Below are 16935 nucleotides of genomic sequence, written 5' to 3'. Positions count from 1 at the left end.
TATTTGCTTCCAAATATAATCTCATTTTCGAGCTTACATCAATGACTTACGACGTACTCTCACGTATGAAAACTTGGGGTGTAACAATCACAACTAAAAGTGGTACTATTAATTTAATTTGATAGAGACATTAGTGCAAAGCAATGGAGGAGCCATATATATTGAAGGGGTGTCAGCCAATACTTTCTAATAGAAAATTGCACTGTATAATTTGGTAAATATTTTTAAATGTGTTTATATACTACATATTGACGTCCCTTGATTACTTCGATTTATTTTTTTTACATTTTGATATCCTCGGTGAAAACTCTTGCTCCGCCTCTAATTCAAATGCTTCAAACAGGGCCTCTACCCCTCAATGAAATAAATCTTCCCCTAAGTTCTATCCTAGTGGAAGGCTCCTTCAACATCAATATCCTCTCCTTCGAATTACCAGAAACCATTCGTAAAAAAATTTTCAGCACTTATGTTAAGGAGAGTGCGCCGGCAGTAGACAAATTTACTTGGGAAGAGGGGCCGAATGGATCCTTCTCAACGAAGGCTGCTTACAATATTATCAAAGCCCAGACAAAAGAAGAAGGAAACTGGACTGACCTTTCTTGGCTATGGAAGCTCGATACCTTAAGCAAAATCAAGTCCTTCTTATGGACAGTTGTCCATAACAGATTACCCACCTCCAAAATGTTGCATAATAGAAAAATCATTAACTCTAGCATTTGCAATATTTGCCAAAACGAAGAAGGAGACATGGAACATATGTTCTTTAATTGCCGACACTCAAAACCTATTTGGGATCAATTGGGAAGTTCTTACAAATACCCGGATCAGCCCCGCAATGAGCTCACTATGCATAACTGGCTGAAACCCCTTTGCCATAATAAATCTTCCTTTAATAGATTCTTATCTAAGGCAGATATCCTTCCCTTTACCCTTTGGCATATCTGGATTCACAGAAATAATTTTATCTTTAACAACAATAAATCTCCTCTCTCCTTAAATAACATCGTTAAGAGTGCAACGGAATTTAAGTTGTTAACAGAGTCTTTCCAGAGTCCCAACCCCAGGACGACTGTCTACATAAAATGGAAACCACCTGATCGGGGAACTTTTAAATTAAACATAGATGGATCTAGCTTAGGCAACGCTGGGAGGGGCGACATTGGAGGGGTTATCAGAGACTGGGATAGCAATTGGATTATAGGTTTTAACATGTCTATCCCCCACGCTACTAACATATACATGGAAGCCCTCGCCCTTATACAGGGTCTAAAAATAGCAATACAACAAAACATTAGGCGATTACTTGTTGAAACAGATTGCAGTATCTTAGTTAACATGCTTACTAACGATAATGGTCCGTATCAAAATTTGATTACTGATTGCAGATGGATGCTTACTAGAGCAGGAGAGCCTCAGGTCACTCACGTCTTCAAAGAAGCGAATGGAGTGGCTGATGCTATGGCAAAACATGGAAGCAACTCGAAATTTTTTGGAAATCCTATGTTGTACTTCTCCCCGCCCCCTTTTGTTGTTTCTACTTTTAAACTGGACAAGCTAGGAACTTTGTGTCCTAGAAGAGTCCCAATTTGTATTAACTCTTAAACAGGGCGGAATAAATATCTTCATTACCAAAAAAAAAATGCTTCAAAAGTCATGCCATAAACTATGAGCCAAGTGTCCTACTTCAGATCCACTGATCCTCTCCACTCTCCTTCAAACACCAAACAGATTCCCATTTACATCACGTGAACTTGTTCCTCCCCATTTTTTCCTTCTTTCCCTATCTTTTTTATTATTTTACTTTTTATATGGTTTTCAATTTTTCTCTTCAAATACACACCGTGCTTTTGAAAAATGTGAGCTTATAATTTGATGGATCATGCAATAAAATGAAATAAAAAGATATTATTTTACTCTCAAATTATTATAATAGGAGTAGCTTTCTTTAACACAACTTTTAAATCTAATCATCTAAAATTAAAATCATATGGTAAACTAATAATCGTTTTAATCTTTTGAGGAAAAGTAATAATTTTTAGTCATATTTTTATTTCAGCAAATCAAAACACAGAGATTATATGAGGTTAGGGATATTATTTTATCAAGGTCAAAGCATCCGTATTAAATTTTACATTATATTAAGTAACTTAAAATACTAAAGATTTACATAAAAGTATATTAAGTCCATGGATGGGGAAAGGAAAAATAAAATATTTTAGGCGTTAAATAATACGAGTAAGATCAATGATACAAGTAGAAAAAAAAAATTGATTTATTTCTCTACGTTGAACAAAGTAGAACACTAACTTAATTTCTTCATCCACTCTTATTATCCTTCTCATATATAAAAATTAAGAAAAAGAAAAATAGCTTGTAAAATTTGGAAATCATTTACAAACTATGCTGAAAATTTTCTCTTGAAAAGTGATTTATTTTTATAATATATTTTAATATTGAGTAAGTAATTGTCAATAAAAATGGTTGATTAAGCAATCACAAAATCCTATTTAATCATTTTTTAGTTAAATTGGTATTTCATACTCCATATTCAAAATTTGTGCTTGTTTGTCACAGTAAAAAAAATCGAATTATTTATTCATAAAACTAATAAACCTTTCTCAACAATAAAATATCATTTCTCAACCAAAAAAAAAAAAGGAATCGCCAATACTCCATTATTTATTGAATAAAAGAAGTAATAAAATATTACATTTTACTATAGCAAGATAGAAGAAGGAAGAACAGCTGAAGGTTAGATCCTCGTTTTCATCGATCAGTCCTTCCCTTTCTCTTCGTTTTCCTGTAAAAACCAAAGTTCTCTCCATTTTCTCTGCTTCCTGATCTGTGTAAGGCAACTATTGTTTCTTTCTGTGTTCCCAATCTTTAAGTGGCTGATTAATTTGGTTTGTATTTTTTTGTGCTTTCTGATTTGATCTTATATGAATCCTTGAATCTTGTTATTATATTAGCTTGATTTCACATTTTCCCGTTGAATTTTCATTTTGATTTCACTTTTACTGTCCACTGACACTCAGTCTCCCACATACATAAGTTTGAGCAATTCTCTATCTATTTCTACCTGCTTGTGTCTTCTTCCCTTTTTTTTTTTTGTACTTTCTGGTTTTGATCTTAAATGAAATTTTTAATTACCTTTCGTATCATGGTAGCTTCATTCGATGTTTAATTCCTGAATTACGCTTTTTTTTTCTTTGTTATTGAACACAGCTGTTATATGGATAAGTTTGAGCACTTCTAGTGATTATCTAGTTGAAATTTTAAAGTTGGATTCACTTTACTCTGTTAATTTGTGTATGATCCAAAGATAAAGTCAGACCCTACCAGGCATTTAGTGTAAAAGGAAGAATTTTTTTTATTTTATTTTTTTGGCTTAATCCGCCTTTTACCATTAAAAAAAGAGTGCACAAGTATTCCAGCTAATAAGGGCAAGGTTCTTCTTATTTCCTTCATTCAAGTTTGAATCTGTTTAGATCCTTAGGCAAACGTAGTTCTTTAGTCATCTTAGTGTTAAATCTCAACTGAATTGGCTCAGAATTAAGCTGATTAATGATTAGCATATTTTATAGGTTAATGATTAGCATTTTGTTCCGTTAAATTCCAGATGGCTTCCACAATGTTCTCTCTAGCTTCTGCCGCTCCATCAGCTTCATTTTCCTTGCAAGATAATCTCAAGGTAATTTCATCATCAATTACATTATTTGGAAATTTGCCCTATCTTAGACTATTCCTAATGAGGTGGATTCATGCTGATGTTTGTGTTTGAACAGTCAAAGCTAAAGCTGGGGACTACTAGCCAAAGTGCCTTTTTCGGGAAAGACTTCGCGAAGGCAAAGGTAGGATTTTTGTGTTGTTTGTGTACATTTGGTGAGAGGTAAAAGCTCTACTGATATAGAGCAACTCCCTGTAGGTTCTGTCCTTTAGAGTATAGAAGAGAAGAGAAGAGTTTAATTGGGAATAATGGTGGGGATGGGATGATTTGCATACAAATGAACATGCGTTTCTTGCTTTGGTGTATGATATAGGATGATCCAACAATGCTCCGTAAATCAACTCCAGAACTTATTTTTCTTTCCGCACTTCTAATTAAAAAAATCTGGTTGGAGTAGTGAATAAAAGTGATTACCTAACCAACTTACAGAATTAATTTTATTATCCATATACTGAAATTCAAAACGGCGTTATGCCAGTACTGGTTTCTTGAGAGGGATGATATTAATATAGAATTATTTTATAAAGTCGCAGTTTAACGTAGGGTATTTTACTAACTGGAAAGTGATAGATGATTACATTTAGTTTATTAGATGCTAAGAAGTATAACAGTGAGGCCTGTTAACCTTTTGCTAGTATCAATGATTGGGGTTTTATGACGTTTAGGAATTTACACATCAATTGGAACATTTTAGAACGAAAAAAAATATGACATTTATCTTACAATAAAATTTTACTAGTAAATAATTTGTATGAACTTTGCCATTGCTAAAATGTGGCTCAAGATCTTCTTGGTACTTCTATTTGTAATATCAGAGTTATAGGGGTCTAATTCTACCTTTTGAGTCGAAATTGTTAGTAGTAAAGATAATTCTTTCTTGTACCCCTTCAGTGCTAACATTCTCATCTTCACTTATGGTATTGGTTTATAAAAAATTGTGATTCAGATCACTTTATAAAGTAAAAATTATGCCTCAGTTTGTACAGCATTTTGGGTTATATGACATTCAATTCAACAGGGTTCTTTAATATCTATTTTTCTATTTTTTGTAATATTGCAACATTGAGCTGTTTAGTGTGCTCAAAGGCTATTATTAGTCCTCCCACTCACCAGATCCTTAGAAAAAAGCCCAGAAGAGAAAGGCAAAGAAAACAAGCCCGGACAGATTGCTCGTTTTATAAATTTGGGAATTGGGATCTCTTTTCTCATATTCTTACTTTTTTCTCTTTCTTTTTTTCCAGTCAAATGGTCGTACTACTATGGCTGTTGCTGTGAACGTCTCTCGGTTTGAGGGAATAACTATGGCTCCTCCTGACCCCATTCTTGGAGTTTCTGAAGCATTCAAGGCTGATACAAATGAACTAAAGCTTAACCTTGGTGTTGGAGCTTACCGCACGGAGGAGCTTCAACCATATGTCCTCAATGTTGTTAAGAAAGTAAGTTCTTGGTCTCTTGTTTATGCTCAAGTAGTTTGTAAACTTTTAGTCACTTGACCTTGTTCCCATGGGTGGATACCCTTGTCCAAGGGGAGTCAAGTGACACCCCTTCGTCAAATTATTACACTCTGTAAATAGGTTAATTCTTTTTTAAAATGTATGTGTGTGTGTGTGTGTGTGTGTTCATCATTCATTAACTGTTTTAGTAACCCTCTATAATTTTGCATCCGAATGATGAGGAAATTGCTTTTCTGTAGGCAGAAAACCTTATGCTAGAAAGAGGAGATAACAAAGAGGTACTTGATTTACTAAATTCATCTTTTGGCCTTGACTAGGGTTACTTGGTGCCAATGCTTACTTATTTTTTAATCTATGGATATATAGTATCTTCCAATAGAAGGTTTGGCTGCATTCAACAAAGTCACAGCAGAGTTATTGTTTGGAGCAGATAATCCAGTGATTCAGCAACAAAGGGTAAGTATTTTTGTTTTTTACTCTTAGGAAAATATATCCTGGAATAAACATGTAAATTCGGTTTCTATGGATTTTGTTGTGAACGACGTTGTACGTTTCGTGATCAGGTGGCTACTATTCAAGGTCTGTCAGGAACTGGGTCATTGCGTATTGCTGCAGCACTGATAGAGCGTTACTTCCCTGGCTCTAAGGTTTTGATATCATCTCCAACCTGGGGTACGTAGATAGTGCTTTTGGATTAATTTGGTTGAATCTCATGATACTGATTTTTACAGTTATGTTTTGCAGGAAATCATAAGAACATTTTCAATGATGCCAGGGTGCCTTGGTCTGAATATCGATATTATGATCCCAAAACAGTTGGCCTGGATTTTGCTGGGATGATAGAAGATATAAAGGTTATTATCGTCCTCAGATTTGTAATTTTTGTGGTTGAAATTGTAAAGCAGCAGTGAGCACTGTCTTTTTCCTTTCTCCACAAGTCAATTGATGGTGCCTTTGTTTGTGGCACATGCTTTGACTTTCAGTAGTTGAAGGAGAGATGCGTTGTTCATTCTAGAATAGCATTGTATCTCCCAATTGCTTTTTCTGTTTCCTGTTCTTCCTTCCTATGTTTGCATTGATCCATGTCTCTGCTAAACATGGACAATTTGCGCCCTTGGCAATGACATGTGTGTTGCTTGCTTTTCTTCTCTTTCTATTTCTTGGTAGGAGTGACTTGGTTCTTTCAATGTGAGCAGTCATATTTCTGAAAATGAAAATCAGAGGAACTTGGGATGTGGAAGGGATTTACGGAACAAGTTTGATAATGTAATTTTTCTTGTGAGGATGGAATATGCAAAAATAGGCTGCACGCTTTCCTTTTAGATCTTTGGTTCCTATGTCGGTTGTGAATGTAGATTTCTATTTTTCAACATTGTCTCGTGAGGAAAATAGGATTATCCAGTATTGGATGTCTTTCCTATGTTTGATATATGTGTATGTGCAGTCTTGTTTGACCGTCTTGCTCTCTTCCCACGTCTAAAAAGAGAGTCTGATGGGAAAGTTTTTTTCCTTCCAGTTCTTGTGTAAGTCATTGGCATAGTTTAATGGCATTACTTGTTTATAGGCTGCTCCTGAAGGATCATTTATCTTGCTCCATGGCTGTGCGCACAACCCAACTGGTATTGATCCCACAATTGAACAATGGGAAAAGATTGCTGATGTAATTCAGGAGAAGAATCACATTCCATTTTTTGATGTCGCCTACCAGGTAATCTGTGCTAAACCCAATTATTTCATTTGGTGAAGCAGTAAAATTTCAAGTTTCTTAGAAGTTTTGATGGTTGTGTGTGCGTGTGTGAAGAGAATGAATGATGTAGGAGTTGGTTTCAAAATAGTGAAAGATCTCTCGTATTTCATTTGTTCTTTTGGTGTGAGGAGAGTATACATTGTTGTTTTGATAGATGGGAAAATTTGATAGATGAAGGTGGTTAAGCCACGTGTTACTTTGTACATATTTTTTGACACCGTCATGGTGTTTATCAATAAATTTACTGATTTTTCAGTAAAGTTATTAGAACAAGATCATCTGAAGTCATTTCTATTCAGAGAATTGCATTGAATAGCTGTATACTAGAATAATTGAGACGCCTCATCTGTCTACACGCTGCCCTACAGGGATTTGCAAGCGGCAGCCTTGACGAAGATGCCTCATCTGTGAGATTGTTTGCTGCACGTGGCATGGAGCTTTTGGTTGCTCAATCATATAGTAAAAATCTGGGTCTGTATGGAGAAAGGATTGGAGCTATTAATGTTCTATGCTCATCCGCTGATGCAGCGACAAGGTACAGTCACCCGCACTAACAACTACATAATTGTCCTCTGTATAGGAAAAATGATGTTGCACTGGTAAACAATGGTTCCATATGAAATGCCAATTACGAGCTGTTGTCCCTTTGCTTTGATATTGTTTACTACAATTGGTATCTCCTATCACCTGAGCCTATGGGTTGATCGGATTTTATGTCGGTGAACCAATTGAATTATTTGCTTAATTTTCTCTACTAATGGATGCATCTCTGCTAACTCACAGGGTGAAAAGCCAGCTAAAAAGGCTTGCTCGACCAATGTACTCAAATCCTCCAATTCACGGTGCTAGAATTGTTGCCAATGTTGTTGGAATTCCTGAGTTCTTTGACGAATGGAAACAAGAGATGGAAATGATGGCAGGAAGGATAAAGAGTGTGAGACAGAAGCTATACGATAGCCTCTCCACCAAGGATAAGAGTGGAAAGGACTGGTCATACATTTTGAAGCAGATTGGAATGTTCTCCTTCACAGGCCTCAACAAAGCTCAGGTAAAACCCCGTGATTTAAGCTATTGCTTCATCACAATATGCTTAAATTCATTTTGATCATTCATCGCAAAGCACATTCTTCACTCACCACGTATTTTCATTCATCGCAAAGCACATTCTTTCCGTCCTTTCTGATCAATTCCATAAGTCCGATATGCAAAAGATAGTGCAGTGAGAGTCTCTTACTGGACTATATCTATGGACTAGATTATCGACAATGCATACATTTCTTTCCCTGTACTTGCACTTCTGGTGCTCATATTTGATCTCTCTTCTTGGCCACGCAGAGCGAGAACATGACCAACAAGTGGCATGTGTACATGACAAAAGACGGGAGGATATCGTTGGCTGGATTATCGGCTGCTAAATGCGAATATCTTGCAGATGCCATAATTGACTCATACTACAATGTCAGCTAAAGATCTTGGATTATGAGAAATAGTAGTTCATAGTAACATCCGGAGGAAATTCAGCGTAGTTTATTCCTTATTTTGAGCAAGTTATCCTCAAATATTGTAATAATAATAGTTTTTGATTTGTCTGCTGCGGTTCACAGATTTATCTGTATGGAGCAAATTTTGGGACAACTTCTAAACAGCCAGATTCTGAGGTTATTATATAAGAAAGTTTTCCAGAGCGAAATACTCGAGTAGACATCTTAGTCTAGCTACCTAATTATCACTTCAATTATAATTTTTGTTGACATACAAAATCTCTAAGCAGTATTGGAATATGGAAGCAGCTAGAGTAGTCGCATAACTGTTAGCTGGTGGTTAATTAGAAGTAGTTAGTGTTAATGAGCTGTCAATTAGCTGTTAATAGTTAGTTGATGAAGTTAGTTAAAAGCCACGTGAAAAGCACATGAGAGAGAAGAGGCTATCTTCTATATAAGCTTGTACATGTATTCATTCCAAGTGAGCTAACATAGTTTCTTCCATCCCATCTCTCTGTTCTCTCCTCAAATTGATCCCAATCCCTAATTTTAGTAGACAATTTGACATGGTATCAGAGCGGGTTTCTAAGGGCGATTGATTTTTCGGCGAGATTCTGGCAGCTACTGAAGAACGTAAAGTTTGCTCAATTTCTCACAGTCATGGCAGGAAAAAGAACGTAAAGTTTGCTCAATTTCTCACAGTCATGGCAGGAAATGAAGTCACATTGTTGGATCACAATCATCCATTATCTTCAAGTTGGAGATGCACCTGGACTGGTTTTAATTCCTCTAAAACTCACAGGCACTCTGAGGCAAAAGCAAGCTTGGATTTGTGGGAGGAACATGCATCAAAAGCATGTACAAGGGAGAATTAGTTGAGCAGTGGGAGAAATGCAACGCGATTGTTCTATCGTGGATACGCAGCACAGTTTCGAGTGAATTGATGCCAAGCATCGTCTATGCATCTAACGCTACGAAAGTATGGAGTGATTTCCAAGAGAGGTTTGATAGATCGAATCTGACGAGAATTTAGCATCTCTGGACCAAGATTGCTACTTTGAGACAAGGTACTAATTCAGTTACTGCTTATTATTCTAAGATGAAAGTGTTTTGGGATGAATTAGATGTTTTGGCTCCTTTGCCCTCATATGACTGAGAAGAGTCTCTTCCCTATGTTGTGGACTTAAGATCACAGTGTTTACTGTAATTTATTATGGGACTTAATGAAACTTATAGTAACATAAGAAGCAATTTGCTGGCAAGGAGGCATGTGGTGTCCGTTAATGAAGCCTATGTTACTGTGACTCAAGAGGAAAGTCAGAGATGCCTGGGTGTAGTTGATGTGAATAGAGATCCTTTGATAATGCTAGCAAGAAAGACATACCAAGGTTTTAAGCCTAAGAAACCTAGAATAATCCATGAGCATTGTGGATACAACGGACATTTGAAAGAAAATTGCTACAAGATAGTTGGATACCCACAAGATTTCAAAAGTAAGAAGAAGAGTCCACAAACTGGTGGATTCAGGACCTTTGCTAACTCTACAATGACAGGAGATGGAGGGAATATGTCTGAGGAGCAGGGACATGGTCATTTCTTTACAGAGCAACAGTACAAACAGATTTTGAGCATGCTAGACAAGCTTGCATCAAGTGAATGTGTAGGCAACATAACATGTAATATGGCAGGTATGATCTCACAGTTATCCAACACCTTTACTTCTGAATGAAAAATTGACTCGGGGGCATCACACCATATTATATCATGTAGAGAATTAATGACTGCTTTTAGATCATTACAAGACCAAAACAACAACAAGGTGCAGATTTGATGATAGGCTATAATTGCATATTTTAGTCGCTTATTACACTCTAATTTACTGCACTTTAGTTGAGTTTGCGCTTTAATCACTAGTGTTTTATACTAACGGTGTGTTTTATGCCTTGTAGGAGTGATTTCGAGCTATATAGATGTTATGGAATGAATTTAAGTGATTTGAAGCTTTGAAGTCTGAGTAAAAGCTCAAGGAATTAAGCCGGGATCGTGTTCGGGGGTCAAATTTGATAGTTGAGAACAAACGAAGACTCGATGAGGCATATTACGCACTGTCTAGTAAACTGGACATAACTTTCTGATCCGAACTCCATTTGGGCTATATAATATATGGTTGGAAAGCTAATTCAAAGGGCTACAACTTTCATGTTTTACATTTTTCCAAATTCTGAACAGAATAGGGTGAAAAACGCGGTCGAAACCGCGACCGCGGAACTGACCGCGGCAGAAAATCAGAGAGCTTGTCTGGCTGCAGTCCTACCGCGTTTTGCCCGCGGCCGCGCCGCTCCAGGCGTCAAAAAGAAGTCCTATTTCGTCCGGAACAAGGTTATTTCGGCCCTACATTATTCCAACTTGTATAAAAGGGGTCCTAAACCTATTTTGAAGAGGGGGGGGGGGGGAGGGGGACATATTTTGGACATAAATTAGACCTAAGGAGGCAGAGACACTACTTTAGGGTTAGACAACACCCTTGGAGGCAAGAACACATTGGGAGCAAGGCGGAGAATTCTTCTACGAGTTTTTTCCTTCCTCTTCCTATTTTTCATTGTTGGTTATGACTTGTAGTATTGTAGTTTTACATACTATTATGAATAGCTAATTTGTTATCTAGAGTTTTGATAGAACCTTTTGTAGGATAAATTCTTGTTATGTTTTCATATAATTGAGCCATAGCTTTTCTCTATTTGTTCAACTACGTTTATATTTTGGTTGGTTGAAGAGCTCTCAATTGGCTGTGCCTATTTAGTATGCATAACTCGGGAGAGAGTGCATATTTAGGTAATTGTTAAACAACACCACTCCCAAAGTATATGAGGGATCAACAACCGAGGGTTTAAAGGCGGGATTAGGGATAACGAAACCTTGGGTGCGATCTGAAGTGAGCTGTATTAAAAGCCAGCTAGCGTAGCTCGGGAGAGTGCGTCTAGTAAATTGTCGTAATTACTCGGGAGAGATTTACGGTAATAAGAATGCTCATGATCTGTAGAGAATACTTAGGCAAAATTATAGAAGACATAGCGGGAAGGATTCCGACAATAGGGGAAATCATAACTCTAGACCTCCTTAATCTTTTCTCTAACCCTCAGTATCGTTAGTTGTTAATTTACTATTTTAATTTGTTAGTTAATTAGTTAAACACAAGAATCTTAATATCTATAAGTCAGGAATTGTTCAAGCTTGTCTTCTTGGTGACAGTGAACAGCTGTAGCTAAACCTTAGTTCTCTGTGGGATTCGACTCCGGACTTGTAAACCGGATTATATTTGCAGCGACCGCTTAGTCCTTTTTATAAGGCATAGTTGGGCATGATCAAGATTCCAACCAGTGTTAGAGCAGAAATTACAAGTGTAGGGAATGCAGTGATCCTAGAAAATATGAATTTGAAAATGTTTTACATGTTCCTGATTTCAAGTTCAACCTTCTCTTAGTATCAAAAATAACCAAGCAACTTTCCTGTGTAGCTTTGTTTTTCCCTGATTTCTGTATGTTTCAGGGACTCTTCAATGGGAAGGTTCTGGGGATTGGTAAGGAGAGGGAAAGCTTGTACATACTACAGGAAGTAATGAAACATGCAGTAGGAGCAGGAGTTCATAAGGAGGATAACAGTGGAAAGTTATGGCACCTAAGACTAGGACACCCTTCTATTGGAGCTATGCAACATGTTGCAAGCCTTAAGAATAATGTTGATATCAGTATTCAAGAATGTTGTGAGATATGCTCTCTGGCAAAACAAAGCATACTGAAGTTTCCTAGTAGTAGCAGTAGGACTGACAGTCCTTTTCAATTGATACATCTTGATGTCTGGGGACCATATAGGAAAGCTACATATGATAAGAAATACTACTTTGTTACCATAGTAGATGATCATAGTAGATTTAAATGGATATGTTTGATTCTATCTAAATGTGAAGTGTTTGTGGTGTTGAAAAACTTTCTTGCCTTAACAAAAAATTAGTTTGACAAGAATATTAAGATCCTGAGATCTGACAGTGACACATAATTTTTTTAATGCCAAATGCAATGAATTATTAGTTTGTAATGGTATTATATATCAAAGTAGCTGCTCATACACTCTACAACAAAATGGAATCGTGGAGATAAAGCACAGACATATATTAGAGGTGGATAGAGCATTAAGTTTTCAAAGTTCAATGCCAGCCAGATTTTGGGGAGACTGTGTCAGAGCTGCTATCTATTTGATCAACAAATTACCATCTACTGTGTTTCATGGCAGAACACCATTTGAGTTGTTTATGAGAGACCACCAAAATTGGACCACCTTAGAGTATTTGGCTATCTCTACTATGCAAGTAGGCTGCCTAAAGGTGACAAATCTGCAGCTAGAGCAAGGAAGACAATGTTTGTGGGATATTCTGAAACACAAAAAGGATACAAACTTTAAGACCTTGACGATCACCAATTTTCTGTTAGCAGGGATGTACAGTTCAGGGAGTCCATATTTCCTTTCAGAACTGCAGTACAGGAGGAAGCACCAGATACTTTTCTATTCAGAGAACTAGTAAATGGAGGGACAGACTCAACATATGCAGAAAATCCTCCTGCAAAGAAACATGTTGCACAAGAATTAACACATATATAAGTCACACTTGCTGCACCTCCAACCACAATACTGGACACAAATGACTCGGTTGTTGATTCATATGAGCCTTATGATGCAACACTAGTCACGGGAGACCAGGCAAAGCAAGTGCGGTCAGATGAGGATCTTCTAGAAGCTTCATCTAATCAGAATGCACCCTCACAACCTGATCACACTACCATACAACAACATGAACAAAAAGTAGAAGCAAATCAAGACATTCATGTACAGGAGGCCACAAATACTAGACCAAGTAGAATGGCCAGACCACCAATATAGTTCAGTGACTATGTTATTACTGTAAAGCCAAAAGTACATTGCACCTATCCTATCTCATAGTATGTTACATATTCTCACCTCAGTTCCAGCTATTAGGCTTACTTGGGTTCTTTCTCTGTACCAACTGAGCCTAAATCTTTTAAGGAGGCTTCCACAGGTCCTAATTGGATCCAAGCAATGCAACAAGAGATGGGTGCATTGGAAGGTAACAAGATTTGGGAGCTAGTGTCACTGCCTGTTGGGAAGAAATCCATAGGCTCCAAATGGGTGTAAAAAATAAAACATAAGGCCAATGGAAAGATAGACAAGTATAAAGCTAGATTAGTGGACAAAGGATACACACAGTTCGAAGGATTAGACTACCATGAGACTTTTTTTCTTGTGGAAAAAATGATTATTGTCAGGACAGTAATCAGTATAGCAGCTTCAAAGAACCGGTTCTTGTATCAAATGGGATGTCAATAATACTTTCCTTCAATGAGACTTATATGAAGAAGTTTATATGGACTTACCAAAGGGATTCCATAGACATGGGGAGTATAGGGTTGTAAAATGCTGAAATCCCTATATGGGCTCAAGCAAGCATCACGAAAATGGAACATTAAACTTACTGTTCTATTGGAAGCTGAATACTGTCAAAGCCCACATGACCATTCACTATTCACTAAGTATAAAAAAGACGGTATTGTGATCATCCTAATCTATGTGGATGATATATTTATCACTGGTAGTAGCAAGGATCTAATTGATGAGGCAAAACAAACTCTGCATAATAACTTCAAGGTAAAGAATTTAGGTGAGCTCAAATATTTCCTGGGAATTGAAGTGCTCAGATCACAGAAAGGGATACTTCTTAATCAAAGGAAGTATGCCTTAGTATTAGTGTCAGATGTGGGACTAAGTGGTACAAAGCCTGTATCCACACCACTTGAAGCCAACATAAAATTGACTACTGCAGAATATGAGAAGCTGACAGGATACATAGATGATCCTCTACTGGAGGACATAAGCAGCAATCAAAAATTAGTGGAAAATTTGATTTATCTAACAATCACAAGGCCAGATATTTGCTTCACAGTTCAAGTTCTTATCCAATTCATGCAACAACCAAAGAGATCACATTGGGATGCATCATTAAGAGTGATTAAATACATTAAAGGATGTCCAGGCTTAGGATATTCATGTCTAAGAACTCCACAATTCAGTTGACTACATTCTGTGATGCAGACTGGGCTGCATGCCCCAACACTAGGCGCTCAGTGACAATTTATGCCATCAAATTGGGTGACTTTTTAATCTCCTAGAAGTCGAAGAAACAGCACACTTCAATAGAAGCTCAACAGAAGTTGAATATCGAAGCATGGCAGCATGTGTAGTAGAAATTGTATGGCTGCTTGGTTTGTTACAGGACCTGGGAGTATATATTTCTAGACCAGTTCTACTTTATTGTGATAGTAAAGCAGCTATCCAAATTGCTGTAAATCCCATATTTCATGAGAGGACAAAGCATAGTGACATCAGGAGCGAATCCACATTGGTTCAAGGAGGTTTAGTTGAACCCGCATCGTAAAATATTTTATTATTTTGTGTGAAAATTATTTTTCAAAGAAAAAAGATTCGTATAAAATTAACGTGGATGAACCCCCTTAAACAAAGTTATGTTTTGGTCGGATGGTCCAAGCGGGTTCAACCTCTGCAGATGGTCGTGTGTTCAAATCTCACCTTCAGTAGTTTTTGTTTCTTTCTCTCTTTCTCAAAATGCTGACAGCTTATTTGGCAATTTTTGTCCGTGCACTTCTTCTCTATCTTTTATTATTTACTCAGCCTCTTTCGATTGTCTTGGAATTTCTATATGAATTTATTAATTTTGCTTAGCTCCTCTATTATTTTTTGTTAAGTGTTAGGGCAAATTAAATTAAAATTAATAAATATATATACTTTAGTATTTTTAATATGATCAAGCAAATGTTTGTAACAGTAAATTTTCTAAAGTTCAATAAAATGTTAAATTGTAAAGATAAACGGTTCTATTTATATATATAGTATTTTTTTTTTAAAAATAGTGTGGCTTGAAAACAAAATAAAGAGTTGTGGGCAAATTTTCTTTTAGGGTTTTGTTACGAACAACAATAAAAAGCATTAGGTAAATATGTTTATTTGTTAACTCAATCTCACTTTTGCGGTCGATTATTTATGAGGACTTCAGTATATATGTCTGAACCCGCTTACATAAAAGTCTGAGTCTGCCACTGATTGAAATCAACTGTCACTTTGTTCGTGAGAAAGTGAAAGAGGGGATGATTTAGACCACTTATCGAGCTACTCAGTCTCAAATTGTAGACCTGTTAACCAAAGGCTTAGGTGTAAGCCAACATCATCTTTTTCTTTCCAAGCTGGGTGTGCTCGATGTCTTCCACCCTCCAGTTTGAGGGGGGAGCATTGGAATATGGAAGTAGCTAGAGTAGTCGCATAACTGTTAGCTGGTGATTAGAAGTAGTTAGTGTTAATGAGTTATCAATTAGCTGTTAATAATTAGTTGATGAAATTAGTTAAAAATCACGTGAAAAACACGGGAGAGAGAGGAGGCTATTTGCTATATAAGCTTGTACATGTATTCATTCCACGTGAGCTAATATAGTTTCTTTCGTCTCGTCTCTCTGTTCTCTCCTTAAATTGATTCCAATCCCTAATTGCAGTAGACAATTTGACAAGCAGACTATAGGATTCTTAACAAACATAACATCATGACTAAGCTTTATCCTACTTACCGGTATTGCTTACATGGATCTTTTGTTTTCTTGCTTTTATATTTTTCGCCAAATTTACATGGATTTGGGATATTTGAGGTTTTTTGAGATAATGACTTTTAGTATGATTTTCAATTTACGTTGTTTCCTTTTTAATATATTAAATGATTATGGCTTCGCACTTACTCAGTGATGCATTTAGAGCTCCACATATAACATGCGTAATTTATTTTAAGCAATCTTCTGTTACTTTATCCTATAGGTGTGCTACTTGTACATATTATTGGATGAGATCATTTCTAATCTATATAAATTTACTCAAACCGATTAAAAATATGTTTGGCTAACATAGATGGAACGACCCAGTTAATGATAATTTAGACTTTCTTGTATACACTTGCTATACTATTTTTTTTTTTCTTTTCCGTCGACCAAAATATAGTAAGTTACATCTTTCATTTTATATGACATCATCTTACTTGACACAAAAAATACTTTATCTTCCATTTTATATGACTATCATTTGATTTGACGCAAAATTTAAGATGTCAACTTATGAAATATGTAGTAGTTACGTAAGAAAAGAATTAGACAAATAGTTGTGTTTACCCTAAAATCCGAGTAACAATTAAATTTATATTGTGGTTTTAAAGATATGTGATTTAATCTAATACCAATTGATACACAAGGAGTTAAATATATAAATTGAAAAAATAAAGCAAGTCAAACCAGTATGCAAGACAAGTCTCAACCTCGAGCTACGACAACCTCGAGGTGGGCTAGTAAGAACAGTAAATTATAAGGTAACTCTTGTGAACAGTAAGCAAGAAAGTGATGAGTGTATATT

At 36.3% G+C, this 16935-nt stretch overlaps 1 protein-coding gene across 3 annotated transcripts; it reads left to right on the top strand.

Annotated features, from left to right (window-relative positions):
• Positions 1–2651: 2651 nt before the first annotated feature.
• On the top strand, positions 2652–8618 carry LOC109214188 (aspartate aminotransferase, chloroplastic). 3 transcript variants are annotated; one of them, XM_019378087.1, is made up of 12 exons: positions 2652–2751; positions 3620–3691; positions 3786–3851; positions 4969–5163; positions 5421–5459; positions 5548–5637; positions 5745–5853; positions 5926–6035; positions 6746–6889; positions 7297–7463; positions 7712–7976; positions 8264–8618. In XM_019378087.1, the coding sequence occupies exons 2-12, from the start codon at positions 3620–3622 to the stop codon at positions 8393–8395; spliced, it is 1389 nt and encodes a 462-aa protein (XP_019233632.1). In that variant the 5' UTR covers positions 2652–2751; the 3' UTR covers positions 8396–8618. The 3 variants fall into 3 exon arrangements, with proteins under 3 accessions (XP_019233632.1, XP_019233633.1, XP_019233631.1); XM_019378088.1 differs by having other exon boundaries at positions 2748–2903; XM_019378086.1 differs by lacking the exon at positions 2652–2751 and adding an exon at positions 2758–2846.
• The last annotated feature ends 8317 nt before the right edge of the window (positions 8619–16935 follow it).

This window comes from Nicotiana attenuata, unplaced genomic scaffold (assembly GCF_001879085.1).
Source record: "Nicotiana attenuata strain UT unplaced genomic scaffold, NIATTr2, whole genome shotgun sequence".
Lineage (NCBI taxonomy): Eukaryota > Viridiplantae > Streptophyta > Magnoliopsida > Solanales > Solanaceae > Nicotiana > Nicotiana attenuata.
Note: the sequence above shows the minus strand (reverse complement) of the source record. Positions and strands in the feature narration are given on the sequence as shown.